Consider the following 15,545-nt stretch of genomic DNA (forward strand, 5'->3'; position numbering starts at 1 on the left):
GTTTAAGATAATATTTATCTTATTTTTTTTTTTTTTTTAAAGTTAGGAGTGAACCTCAAATCTAAATGAAGATAAAAAAACTATACTATTTGAATTATAACTTGTTATTATTTAATTCTTGGTCTTTGTATTTATTTTATTTTAGCAACGTAAAGGTCCCTCCGTGCATCATAGAATCATAGGAGGAGGGTAATACTAATGTTAGTGGGCTTACAGTAGCTCTCACGAATTGTCATTGTTTTTGCCTCTTTTTTACATTTTAAAACAAAAATGATGTCATAACAAGAATAAGCCCATTTACTTCAAAAATGTAATCGGACATCTTTGGAGATGTTTTGGACTTAGAAATATAACAGGTTTTTTTTTGTCATAGGAAATATAACAGTTTAGTTTTTTTTTCTTTCCCTTGGGCTTCGGCCTCTCACGATAACTGTATAATAAATGTCGGTGTCCAAAAACAAAAAAAAAAAAACACATATAAATGTCATCCCAAAACAACTATAATTTTTTAATCCGGATAAATTTAGTTGGGGATAAAAAATTAAAATGAAGTATACATTTTTATGTATAAATTTACTCTTATATTAATTTATTCATGCAAAATTTCATCCTAGTTTTACTCCTAATCAAATATATCCAAAGTTTTTAATTTATAAATTATAAGTTAAAAGACTCCTTTCCCCATTACCTCCCCTCTCCAACGGAAAAATAAATAAATAAAAAGAAAAAAAGTTAACCGTAAGTGAATATATGAACCCAGCCTAAAAATAAAGTGCAATTAGATAATCAATTTTTTTTTGTTAGTATCAATTAATTTAATTACTTTTCTATTTTAAATTCTAAATCTTAAAATTTAAGTCTTAAATCATAAATAGTAAATCCTGAATTCTAATTCTAATACTTAAATCTTCAAAAAAAAAAAAATGAAGGTTAAAAACATTTTTTTATAACAAAAATTTAATTAATATTAACCAATTAAAAGTTGATCCCTATACCTATTCTTTCTTAGAATAATAATAGTTTTTTCCCTCATAATTTGTTACATACAGAAAAAGCTCAAGACCCTTAAGTGAAGAGAATGAATGATTATTTTGTACATGTCTCACGTGTTATTTCTTAAATTTAATTATTTTAAAGCTTACTTTTATATTTTATTAAAATAATTTATATAATAATAAGCTTGATAATTTAAATAAAACTAATTCAGGATTTATATAATAACAATTTAAAAAATGAATTCAGCAACTCATTTATTAGCAACAAACCTTTAAATAAAACTCATATCCATAACAAATTAGTTTTTAATTTGTGAGACTAAGAGATACAGTAGACAATTAAAAAATAACTACACTTATATAAAACTAGTACAAATTATCAAAAAATAATAGTACACGTACACTTCAACCTTTTATAACTTTTATTGTATTTCAACATTTACATATAAAATTAACTGAAATTGAGATCCAGCAAGAAAGCTATTAATAAAAAGTAATAAATGAGAAATCCTGTCTTATTACTTTGCATCGAGTGATATATATTATATTATATTATATTATATTCTTTCTATATAGAGGAATCAAAGCTGAGACTGAATTGGTCAATTCAATGTGTGTGTACATATTAATTATATTTATATATAATAATAACCTGAAACATATATCCACACCAATACCCAAGAAAACTAAGGTTGTGAATTGCGTATCGGAAATTAAATATATGATCATACTAAAAATAATGACAATGATTACTCAAGTGCATGCATTAATGCATATGCGTACCACACGTAACACAATTAAATATAGTTTGCTTATATTCTGTAATATTATCGATTCATTATTGGAATAAATAATGAAAATGATTCTTAACAACGCCACTCTTGTTTGTCTTGCTTTTTTTTTTATACACATGTCACTCACTCTATTACTAATTAAATGTTTTGTGTTCTGTATAAAATCCTTTAATAATCAACTTCCTTTGGTCCTCATTATTTCTTTGATGATTAATATAATGCCTATGACTATTAGACAAGCTTTTGCACCTAATAGTCTGATACATGTGAAATATCAAATCCATACACTATTTAAATTCAATTTTGTATGAAAAGTGAATAAACCGTGTAGTACTTCTGTAATTTATTAATATGCAATTGATTAAATTTTTTATTATTTTAATACTTTCCTGTCTTATATTAATATTTTTATTTAAATTTTTAATACTCTTAAAATTAACGATTAACCAATAAAAAATATCAACTTTCGATAAAGAATTTAGACTTTATGATTCTAATGACGTGATTAAATAAAATTTTAGTCGTCAACAAAACTGAATGAATAAAAAAATGTATTTCTTATGTTATTTATATTTATTATAATGATAGTAATAAATTAAAATTTGACAATTAAATTATATTCTAAGAGTTTACCAATAACTATAAAGATGGAGAGAATTATAATTGTTCTCTAATGTTGATTAATAAAAATACATTAATTTATATTATCAAGTTATCGAGAATATCATAATACTACTTCTTCTAAAAGCTTAAATTAATATATAAGAGGAAATTCATAAATAGTTATTATATTTCTAATACACTCCTCGTACAAGAGCTTGATCTTTTTGCTTTGTGAGAAATTTTGCTTAGTTTTCTTTCTCTCTTGTTAATAGTCTTATGCTAAATTCTTTTTTTCAGGGTCAACAAGCTAAGGATTAAACTCTAGTGGTACCATGTCATATACTACTTTTCTATAAAATTTAAACTAATAAAAAAAATACATGAATGATTATTTTTTTTGAAAGAAGAGTGTTGTTAAATGCCAAACTTAATTATAAATTTATTTTGACTAATTCACACTCCACTTAATGTTAAACTTATTATGGGTCATGCACTAATAGGTATTTTAATCTTTGTAAAAAATTATTTAATTATTATTTTAATTTGATAAAAAAAATAATTATCTTAATTCAAATAAAATATTATTATATTCTTTACTTGCATAAAAAATATAATAATAAATTAATAAATGAAAATGTTAAATGATTAAGTACAATTAATTATTTTGCGATGAATTTTAAAATTGAGTTTTAAATTTAGATAAGATTCTAACTAATTCTTTTTTAAATTGAAATAAAATATGATTTAAATTTAAAATAAAAAAACAATTTCATGATATATATATATATATATGTGAATAGAGAGAGAGAGTAAAGTAATAATATACACCAATTTGTTCATTTAAATTTATATATATATATATATATATATAAATTTAATTATTGGAAAAGAATATTTTGATGCAAGAAATTACAAAAAAAAATTTTCAATTTAGATGTACTTGGTCAAGGAGTTAATAACAAATATTAGTCTCGATATAAATACATATAGCACTTTCATACAATTAGAGGACGAAAAGGTTTTTATTGATAATCAAAGCATCTTTGGATTTTTTTTCCTGATTTATATTATCTGAATAAAATTTTAAACACAAAATTAATCGTCATGGATTACTTTATTACTTTTATTACTTTTCTTTCCTCAAAATTGAGTAGAGGGAAAGTGATTTCAGAGCTGATCCTGTCATAAATCGGGATAGAGCTGTCAACCTTCCATTTAATTATTGGACCTCTTTAACACAGGTTGGTCTTTTCATATTGAGTATAGCGTGACATTTATTAGGGCTAGCTTCTATGCCCCCCTCTGAGTCAGTGATGCGGCGAAAATTAGTCGATTAAGAAATTAATATAGAAATAACATTGTGAGTACAGTTCTTAACCAACAAAAATCCGCTTATCAATTTAGAAGGGTTGTCACAAATTTAGAATAAAAATACTGGGAGTAGCAATCCCAGGTCGTCCCCCAATGAATTGACAAAAGGGTGCTATTTTATCAGTCAGGAATTTTCTGAGAAATTTTGAGAGTTGGACGACAGAAAAATAAATAATTGTGAATTAAAGAAATATAAATTAAAAAAGATTTATAAAATCAAATAAAAAGTCTTGACCGGGGGAATAATTAATTGGAAGTTCTATCCTTGTTGGATTTCTCCCAAGTGTAATATTAAGAGGTTGTTGTTCTACTTAGTCATCCCTTACCTGATAAGAGAAAGTCAAGTAACTAACTAACCAACTATACCTCAGGTCCTAATCCTCTCCCCAAGGAAGGATTAGAGTTAGAGACTAGAGAGTCAGCCAACAACTTCCAATCAAAATTAACACTTGAGTATTCTAACTCAAGGTTCTCCTTTTAATCAACCCCCAAGTCAAGTAAGGAGTCTACTCCATTGACATGAAAATTACTTGCACAGAATTAAAAAGGGAATGAAAGGGAGACATGATAAAAAATAACTGAAAATTAATTAAAAGTAAAAGTAATTCTTTGCATTAATAAATCCCAAAATGCAACATACATATCTGAACAGTGTTAATAAGTAATCAAAAGAGTAAAGGGAGAAGAAAGCAAACTAGAATAATAGAAACTTCAACGGAGGTAATGACTCTTCTCAATATCCAAAGCAAAAGCATAAAACTAGAAATCTATGAATGTGTAGAAAACCTAGAGGAAGAAGTAATTTTTCTCTAAGATTCCAAAACTAAACTAAAAACTATGCGAATGAGAAGGTGTGTTGAGTCTCTGCTCATCTCCTGGCTCTAGTATGTGTTTCTGGGCCAGAAACTGGGTCCAAACTCGGCCTAAAATCGTCCCCAGCATTTTTTGCGATTTCTGCAGGTAGCGCATGTCACGCGTACGCATCAGTCACGCGTACACGTCACTGGTCATTTTCGCGTATCACGCGTATGCGTCAAGCACGCGCACGCGTCGTTCTTCACTGGTTGTCTCCTTTATTTCTTGTGTTTCTTCCATTTTTGCAAGCTTTCTCTCCATCCTCTAAGCCATTCCTGCCCTATAAAGCCTGAAAACACTTAACGCACATATCACAGCATCAAATGGTATAAAAAGAACGTTAAAAATACACAATTTAAAGGCTTAGGGTGCAAGTTTTCAATTATGGAACAAAACTAGGAAGGAATTGTAAAATCATGCAATTTGTATGAATAAGTGTGCAAAGACTTGATAAAAACCACTCAATTGAGCACAAGATAAACCATTAAATAGTGGTTTATTAGTCAGCATAAACCCTAAGAACTTTCCAGCTTCTACTGCAAAGGCACTTTGAGGGGTTTAACCTCATTTCATGCTTTCGTAAAGTGGAGAATACTTCTGAGATGTCGGACAATAGTGTTCCGTCCTATTTGGTCTTTACGAGCATGTCATCCACATATACTTCCATGAGTTTTCCTTTGTGAGAGGAAAACACTTCATTCATCAATCGTTGGTAGGTGACTCTTGCATTCTTTAATCCAAAGGGCATCACTATGTAGCAGTAGTTTGCCTTTGGAGTTATGAATGGGATTTTTTCTTGGTCTGGCTTATACACCGAGATTTAATTGTATCTCGAGTAGGCATCCATAAAAGATAGGTATCTATAGCTCGATACTGAGTCGACCAGAGCGTTTATGCTGGGAAGTGGATAAGGGTCCTTAGGGCAGACTTTATTGAGGTCGGTATAATCGACACACATTCTCCACTTTTTATTTTGTTTTTTCACCAGCACGACGTTGGCTAACCACAGCGGATATTTAACCTCCCTTATAAACTCTGCCTCCAATAGGGCTTGTATTTGTTCTTCTACGACTTGTGTTCACTCTGGTCCGAGCTTTCTTCGCTTCTGCTGAACAGGTTGGGAACCTGGGTACACAGCAAGCTTATGGTACATCAGGTTGGGAGCTATACTCGGCATGTCAGAGACTTTTCAGGCAAAGAGATCGGAGTTTCTTCTCAATAATTCCACGAGCTATTTCTTTAGGCTTTCCTCCAGGTTTGCCCCTATACTCGTTGTTTTGTTGGGGTGGTCTCCGATTTATATCTCTTCTGTTTTGCTTTCTGGTTGGGGTCATATTTCTTCTCGAACTCAGACTCCGCCTAATTCAATTGTATTGACTTCTTTCCCCCTCTGAGCTGCCTTTTAAACTGAGGCTCTCATTATAGCATTTTCTTGCTAGCCTTTGATCTCCTTTAATAGTGACAACTTCTTCAGCTGTGGGAAACTTCATGCAGAGAAGTGGGGGTGGAAACAGAGCTGCAAGTCGGTTCAGGGTCGTCCGTCCTATTAGGGCATTGTATGCTGAATTTTCGCTGACCACAATGAAGTCGACACCTAGTGTCCTTGATCTTGATCTTTTTCCGAAGATGGTGTACAATGAGATGTAACCCAGAGGTCAAATCGGGGTATCTCCTAGTCTAAAGAGGCTGTTCGAGTATGCCCTTAGATCCTTTTCCTCTAACCTGAGCTTATCGAAGGCAGGCTTAAACAGGATCTCCGCTGAGCTGCCTTCATCTACCAAGGTCTAGTGTAGGTTAGCGTTTGCTAGGATCATAGTTATTACCACTATATCATCGTGCTTGGGTATTATTCCTTGAGCATCTTCTTTAGTGAAGGAGATGGTGGGCAAGTCGAGTAATCGATCATTCTGTCTGACTTGATATACTTCCTTGAGGTGTCTTTTTCGCGAGGATTTTGATATTCCTCCTCCCCCCGAATCCACCATTGATCATATGTATATGTCATTCAGGGGTGTGAGGAGGGCAATATGGTCGTCCTCCTTCTTCATCCCTTATTCTCTTCCTCGGGTCGTCCGACCTGTCTGCCAGGTATCTATCAAGTCGGCCTTCCCTGGCCAACTTTTTGATGACATTCTTGAGATCATAGCATTCATTAGTGGGGTGCCCGTATAGCTTGTGATACTCACAATATTTAGTCCGACTTCCAGCTTTCTTATGTTTAATCGAATGGGGAGGCGGAAGCTTCTCCATGTGGCATATCTCCCTATAGACATCGACTAGGGAAACCCTTAGAGGGGTGTAGTTGTGGTACTTTCGAGGCTTTTCCACACTTTGCTCTTCTTTCTTCTTGGGCTCCCTTTCTTTGTCCTGGCTTGGATAGTAGGGTAGGTTGGATCGAAGGGGAGGTTCTCTAAGTCGAGAGTTTTCTTCAATGTTGATATATTTTTTTGCCCTTTCTTGGATCTCGTTCAAAGAAGTCGGGTATTTTTTGGATATGGATTGAGAGAATGGTCCTTCTTTGAGGCCATTGACCAGACCCATAATTATAACTTCAGTTGGTAGATTCTGAATTTCCAAGCAAGCTTTGTTGAATCTTTCCATGTAGTCGCGAAGGGTCTCCCTGACCTTTTGCTTTACTCCTAGTAGGCTCGGGGCGTGCTTCATTTTGTCTTTCTGGACGGAGAATTTGGTAAAAAAATTTCTGGCCAGGTCGTCAAAGCTAGTGACTGACCTGGGGGGCAGGCCGTCAAACCATTTCATTGCGGTCTTGGTTAGAGTAGTCGGAAAGGCCTTGCAACGAGTGGCGTCGAAGGCGTCGGCCAAGTATATTCGGCTTCTGAAATTACTGAGATGGTGGCTTGGATCGGACGTTCCGTCATAGAGATCCATGTCGAGCTATTTGAAGCTCCTAGGAACTTTAGCCTTCATGATCTCTTCTGTGAACGGATCTTGCCCTCCCAAGGGACTTTCTGACCTGGTGGCCCGACTTTGAAGATCGGCCTCTATCTTCTGGATATTTTCTTCCAACTCCCTACGTCTTTTTACTTCTCTTCAGAATTCTCGTTCAGCCTCTTATTACGTTGTCGCTCAGCCTCGTGTTCGAGCTGTCTCAAGCGATCTTGCTGTCCATGGACCATGTTCAATATCTCTGTCGCGTGGGGATGATCTTCGTTCCTGGGGCGGCGTACTCAGAATGGATCCTCCTTGGATAAGGGTTTTCCGAAGGCCCTTCTCTGTGGGGTCCTTTCGTATGTGGCTGTGGAGGGGGGAGCATGACGACGTGATCTTCTGGCTGAGCTTCTTGCTTGGGTTCGGATGCGATATGATCGTCCTCGAGTTGGTTGTCTGCCATGGTTGTGGGATGACTTTCATGTCTCCGGCAACGGCGCCAATATTCCGAGGGTTACTTGAAACGTTGATTTGGGCTTGAATGTGAGGTCCAAGTCCCTTTGAGGGGCAGCGTCCGACTTGGGATGCTGAGGTGCTGCCTGTCTGAGTTTCTCGTGAGGAGGTTAGGAAGTGGTACCTGCAAGAGACTCAGATGCTTAAGTTAGCAAGGGTTTTGGGCAGGTTTTTAGTAGAGTAAAGCGTGTGTTATACCTGAGAGCTCCAGTGTATTTATAATAGAGTAGGTAACCACCTTTGTTAGAGTAGTTCTATCTTTTCTGATAGATAAGCATTTTCTTTATCTTGGGAGTTTGTTAGGATCTACCTTTTAGATGAGATAGCGTTAGTTAGAGAGACTTTATGGAGGTGGTTACGCCAGGTTAAGCTGGGCTTCTAGGTCATTGTCCGACCTCTTTGAAGAGGTCGGGTATTTCAATAAATCCACCTTTATTGATGGGCCTTTTGGATTATTGGGCCTGACTTTTATTTGTTGGGTTAGGATATATTTTTTATTCCTTTCAAATTATATTAAAAAAGGGTGATGAGTGATGATATATTGCATAATAACTAATTAACAACCGGTAACGTAAATTTTTTTATTATCATTTGAAGTCCATAATTTATTAGTATATAATATCAAACTTATAATTTTTAGAGAAAAGGACAAATAGGTCCTTAATCTTTTGGTCGGCGGATATTTAAGTCCCTGAAAATTTGAAAGTACATTTAAGTTTTTAATCTTTTCAAAACCTGGATATATCGATCCTTGGGTCTAATTTGTCTCATTTCAAAAACTTTCCCACATGTGCATCCGTATATCGGCCAAATCAGGACAACGGAAGCCACATTTAATTTTTCCGTTGGGTCTGACAGGCCCAAATGAACAGAGGGATTGATGTGTCCAGGTTTTGAAAAGGTCAGAAATTTAAATATATTTTTAAATTTTCAAGAATTTAAATATCCATGGGCCAAAAGGTCAAAAACGTATTTGTTCTTTTTCTCTCATTTTTAAATTAAAAATCTGATTTATATTAATTGCAACTAACCTATATAATAAATAATAAAAGATAAATATTTTCTTCTACATATTATTTTTTGTTAATACAAATTCATTATTAATTAATATCATAATCATAATAAACTAAGAGAATAAAAGTTCCGTCGTGCAAGTAAATCCCTATAGTGGTCATCGAGATTGATGCTGTGCATCAAAATCGTCCCTAAGATTCCAATTGCACCAATTACGTCTCTGAGATTGGAAAAATTGCATCATAGTAGTCCCTGACCCATTTTTCATTAACGACGCGCTGAATTGGCTTAATGATGTGGACATTTGGTGACACGTGTCACCTCATGGTTTGGCCACGTATAACGGTATGATAACGTGGGTGGGTATGCCACGTGTCACAATGCTATTTTGCCACGTGTCAGATTATGCCACATGTTGCAATGCTATTTCTCCACGTGTCATCCACTATGTCATCGTTACATGTGCACTAAATTGGTCCCTTACTTTACATCAAATGACTCATTTTAGTCCCTGAAATTCAATGCCATGCACCAAATTAGTCCTTTCATTAGTTTTTTCTCACTTTAATAAATATTTTACGAATATTTGATAAGGCACTTATTAACTAATATAAATTTATTATTCCCATCTATTTTAAGAATGTCCGATTTCCTATATAATTAACTTCTCACTAAATTAATAAGATAGATTTATACTGTCGATTATAATAATTCATTTTATCTATAACTTAGTTAGGCGGCTTTTTCATATATTACACTATTAATCAATATAAGTACTTATTGTAACCATGACTTGAACAGTATTAAAACAGATACAAATAAACACAAGAGACAATAATAAAGTTTTGGTTTTAGTTAACGTGTACTCTAATGATACAAGTTAATATTATTAATTAAAAAATTTATTATAAAATATGTATAATAAAATATATAATTAAAATTAGTGTATAAAACAATATTGAGAATTTTAAATTTATAAAAAAATGAAAAAAAAAACTGATGAAGGGACTAATTTGGTGCATGACATTCAATTTCAGGGACTAAAATGAGTCATTTGATGCAAAGTAAGAGACCAATTTGGTGCACATGTAACGATGACATAGTGGATGACACGTGGACAAATAACATTGCAACACGTTGCATAATCTGACACGTGGCAAAATAACATTGTAACATGTGGCATACTCATCCATATCAGCATGTCATGTGTCGTTGACCGACATGTCATCGTACCGTTATACGTGACTAAACCATGAGGTGATACGTGTCATCAGAGGTCCACATCATCAAGTTACGTCAGCGCTTCGTTAACGAAAAACGGATCAAGGACTACTATGATACAATTTTTTCAATCTCAGAAACATAATTAGTGCAATTAAAATTTCAAGAATGATTTTAATGTACGACGTTAATCTCAGGGACCACTATGGGATTTACTCCCCTCATGCATTTACACGGTACTTAATTAGTTTCTCTTATTTTAATTTTCAATGATATGTTTCTGTGGGTACTCTACATTCACCAAAAGTTTTATTTTCCAAACTTCAATTTCTTTTAATTCGTTTAAGGAACCTGGATACATATGACATGTGTTACTAGATTAGTAACTTTAATATAGTTTAAAGTAGCTGAACGCATAATAATAATAATAATAATAATAATAATAATAATAATAATAATAATAATAATAATAATAATTTGCTTAGTGATGGTATGGAAGGGTCAGTAGCTCCAGCCATAGGATACATATATTAATATCTATACTTTTTATTAGAAGATAGGATTAAACTATCAAAGATTAGTAAAGTCATAAAGAAATTAATATTAATTTGGGTACAATTCCAATTCACATCAATCAAATGAAAGGTCCTTCATTGGACCGACTAACAATATTAATATCTATAGTTTAGTGGATGATCAGTGCTCCTAATCAAGTTAATTGGTTTTATTTGTAGGTAGCTATTCCAACGAAAATTTAATGATTATCATCGTGTGAAAATATATCATTTTAACTATTAAATAATAGATTGTAGGGCTTGATTTTATTTAAAATAAAAGTGTTACCTTTATTTAAAATGTTACTAAATAAATAAGTTATATTTTTTAAACAAAAATCATCATAAAAAAATATTTTTGACATCTTCACGAGAATAGTTACCTTATTTTTAATATATTTTGTTACATTATGTTCAGAAATGATAACGTGGGAAACAATTCACATATAAAATGTGACTCAATATCGGAAGCAACTAATTGGTGGATTTATTTTTAATATCCACTCATCCTAACTTTAGCTATCTAGGAGAATATTATTCAAACGCAGTATAAATTTATTGATTCAATTTTGATATATTAAATATTTTTGTGGGATCACTTTTTTAAAAAATTTATGTTGATAGGATAAGATACCTAAATAATTTTATTTTTATTATATTTAATTTTTTTTAGATTTGTTAGAATTTTTGCATAGTCTTTTTTTTCTCTTTTTTATTGACCTTTTGTTAAATTTTTTTTTTTAAAATTAACAAAGATCAAATACTAAAATTTTAAGTCATAAAAATTTTAATATTATAAAATTATTTCTTTTAAAAAATTAAGTTAATATAAAAAATACATAAATAATTATATCCCTAATTAATATATTTTTCATCCAAGAATCTCAATCGAATTTGCATAAATTTTTTCATATAGATTTTTTTCCTTTAATGATGACGTAAAATTTTCTCTAGTTATTTCGTTGCATTTTTATATTCATTTGAATACCGAGTGAGTCAGTCTATTATTTTATAACAATTTCATATATATAATTGTTATCCTATTCAGCTTCATACATATAAATTATATGCATGGCTATGCCTATAATATAATAATATAATGAAATATAGAAAGTACTCCATCTAGAGAGGTTTGGATGTAATAAATTTTATCCGCGAAGGATTTTGATGTATTCTTCAATTATAGTGTAAGTAGGAATTGTTTGAATGTATTCTTCGATTTAAGTTTGAAGCCTCCAAAAAACTTAGAGAAAGGGGTTGAATCTATGACCTTCTTTAACTTTGAATTATTAAGTCTTTTGTTGAAGAACTTTAAATATAATTTCTGTTGATCTGCACAACGGATAAATTAAGAGATAATTTTATTTTATCTCATAAAATCCAGAAAAATAGAACTAGAACAGAAAAAAAGAAGGTGGCACAGCCATATATCTTGGTTCAGTTGTCTTATGCAATGCAATCTATATCCAGACTCCACCACAACATTGGTAGAATTTTCACTATAATCCAAGTATTACATACACCAATTCCTTAGGACTCAATTCAATCATATCTGGACACACAAGCTTTAACATAAACTTGACTTGACTATGCTAATACCTAGACTCACCACACTAAGTGCTTACCCAACTTAGCAAGGGATACCTCTCAGGTACATGACACAAGACAGAAAATACAATCAAAAGAAATCTGAAATCACTCTTGACTTTTCTCTCAAGTGTATCTCTTAGCCTTTTTCACTGTTTGGCTTTTTCTCAATGCCTCTTGGTGCGCGAAATAAGAACTCGCACAACTAAACCAGCAAGTGCACTGGGTCGTCCAAGTAATACCTGAGGTGAGTCAGGGTCGATCCCACGGAGATTGTTGGCTTGAATCAAGATATGGACACCTTTTAGATCTTAGTCAGGTGATTAGAAAAGATAGTTTATTGAGATAAACGCATAAAACAGGAATATGGATGAAATTACTTAATTTGAGTGAAACCAGTGATAAGAGAATGGTTGAGGCTTCGGAGATGCTTCATTCTTCTAGATCAACCTTTCCAACTGTCTTTCTCCAACTGTGAGTGATTCTTTCCATGGCAGGCTGTAAGTGATCAACGCCGGTTTAATGGCCGCCAATCTTCCTCCTTCAGGCCGAACGCCGGTTTAGTGGGCGCCCAATCTGACTGAGGGTGAAGCTTCTGCAGTTCATCCCTTTGGTGATCCTACTCAAAATGCCACAGACAAGGTCGAATCTTCCGGATCAGAGAATGCTTCTTCTTTGGTTCTAGCCTCTACCACAAAGACCCTAATCTCCTCATACCTCGGCTGAACTGGTGTCTCGAGAAGTCCCTAACGAAGTCCTGGATTTGCCGTCTAAGAGATATATAATCAAGCTAGTGGTTCAGTGATCTATGGTTATTAAGGACTCACACTGAACCCATGTAGAATGAAGATGATTGTCACGGATCATCCCTTTTTTATTAATTCATGAAAATCAGAAGAGCTCCTAACCTTAACCTAAGAGGTTTAGTGACTCATGCTGATAGAAAAATACAATGGTAAATGTGAAAGTGGGCAAGAGTCTCTAACAATGGTAACCTATTGTGTATAAATACTAATTTAATGACTAAGGATTACAGAAATAAGGTAAACTAAGTTGATAGTGCAAAAATCCACTTCCGGGGCCCACTTGGTGAGTGTTTAGGCTGAGCTTAAGTGTTTTCCACGTGATAATGTCCCTTAGGAGCGTTGAACGCTGGCTAGGGACCCCCTTTTGGGCGTTGAACTCCAGTTGCTCCCCTGTGGGCGCTGGACGCCAGGAATGGGGCTGATGGCTAGCATTGAACGCCAGTTTTGGGGCCTTCATTTCCGAAATAAAGTATATACTATTATATATTTATGGAAAGCCCTGAATGTTAGCTTTCCATAGCCGTTGAAAGCGCGCCATTTTGACTTCTGTAGCTCCAGAAAAGCTCCTTTGAGTGCACGGAGGTCAGATCCTGACAACATCTGCAGTCCTTTCTGTGCTTCTGAATCAGGCTTCTGCTCAAGCTCCTTACTTTCAGTCAGAAAATACTTGAAATCACCATAAAACACACAAACTCAAAGTGAAATCCGAAAATGTGAATTTTGCACTAAAACCTATGAAAACATAATAAAATTAAACAAAACATAATGAAAACTATATGAAAATGATGCCAAAAAGCATATAAAATATCCGCTCATCACCTCTCTTTCTTGCCTTTTACCTCTCAAAGAAAACAAAGAAATATATACATTGAAACTGAAATACAAAACATTAAAACTTGAAGGAGATGATGAATAACATCTTTAATACTATGAACTGAACCCAACAACAAAACTCAAGACTTTGCACTTCATCTTAGCGGAGTGCTCCCTTTAGTGTAGATGTAATGCTTCCAAGACTTTAAATTCAATAGTGAGGTTTCACACTTTGCTTTCTCTCTCGGGTTCTCTCTCCTTAAGCTCTGATGAGAATCAATTTTCTTTTTGTATCTTGATCTTGAGACACAGCTAGAGTTCCTTCAGAGTCAACATCTTGGACTCTGATCTTTCAGAGATCATCCTTTCTCTTTCTTCAATCAAACCCAAAAATTAGGAATTACAAATATGGTTGTTTGTTTGACCAAGGAGTGCAGAGTAGCACAAAATGGTTTGCTCAGTGATAATCCCATATCCACACCCTTGAGAATGTGCTTTGGCCCCAAGTAACAATTTGAGCCTTTGATTTATAGCAAAACAAATCAACCACCATTTTCTTCAACTTTCCCAAAATTGGCGTTGCAGAGAGAAGGAGGAGAAGTGAAAAAATTAACTTGCATGAAAAAAGAAATTATTTACCTTTAACCTCTGACTTAGCTTAACATGCCATTGATTAGTGTGATTTGACAATGTTTTCTTGGTTAACCTCTCTCTTTCTTTCTTCTCTTGTGTATGGACTTGAGGAAGAAGCTTTCTTTTTCTTTCTCTCTCTCTCTCATTTACCCGAACTGCACAAGTGAACTTTGGCTGAGATTTGATTTAATGATACTTGGTAATAATTGGGCTTGGTTTGTGGGTCAACATTTCATTCAGAATGCTTGAGGTCGTAGCTTCATTTCTTTGGACTGCTACAAAATTATTTGGGCCTACATCACTAAAATAAAACAATTAAAACCCAATTGGGTGTTTAACCCAATAACTTAATGTTTGTCATCATCATTAACTTAATTGTATTCTAAACTCAACAATCTCTCCCTTGATGACAAACATAATTTCAAAGGATAGAATCAACCGAATTGAATTAGATAGAAATAATGAACTTCCCTTTGATGACATTTGATAATTTTGATGTGCTCCCGCTTTCTTTCTCAATGATTGCTTTCCCTGACTTTGTGCTCTTTTTTAGTTTCCTGTTTAGGTATTTACATAAAATAGAACACTATTTATAGCACATAAAATCTTGTACACACATATTTTGGTATCACAATTTTAACCAATGTAACCAAGCACCTTCCATATTTATGCACAGATTATAAATTGGAATTAAGCAATCCTTCAAGAGTTCCAAAACAGAGTGTGTACTTGAAATAGAGCATGTCAACTAAATTATTTTGAGCTCCAAAATAGAGTATGCCTAATCATATCCTAATAATTTTACATACATTTAGATAAGGGATTTTCAATAAAAAAGTCATCAAATCAGCCTCAAAATAGTCATAAAAACAAAATATGATCATCACTACTACTCCC

General features: G+C 33.3%; 1 protein-coding gene across 1 annotated transcript; it reads right to left on the reverse strand.

The window, feature by feature from the left end:
- Positions 1-6,619: 6,619 nt before the first annotated feature.
- Positions 6,620-7,507, reverse strand: LOC112748197 (uncharacterized). Its single transcript, XM_025796406.1, has one exon. It carries the CDS (start codon positions 7,505-7,507, stop codon positions 6,620-6,622), a length of 888 nt encoding a protein of 295 aa, XP_025652191.1.
- Between the last annotated feature and the right edge of the window lie 8,038 nt (positions 7,508-15,545).

Source organism: Arachis hypogaea, chromosome 15, assembly GCF_003086295.3.
Source record: "Arachis hypogaea cultivar Tifrunner chromosome 15, arahy.Tifrunner.gnm2.J5K5, whole genome shotgun sequence".
Classification (NCBI taxonomy): Eukaryota; Viridiplantae; Streptophyta; class Magnoliopsida; order Fabales; family Fabaceae; genus Arachis; species Arachis hypogaea.

Excerpts from the sequence above, each read along its gene's own strand:
- LOC112748197 (XM_025796406.1), bottom strand. The coding sequence starts at position 7,507 with ATGGATCTCTATGACGGAACGTCCGATCCAAGCCACCATCTCAGTAAT.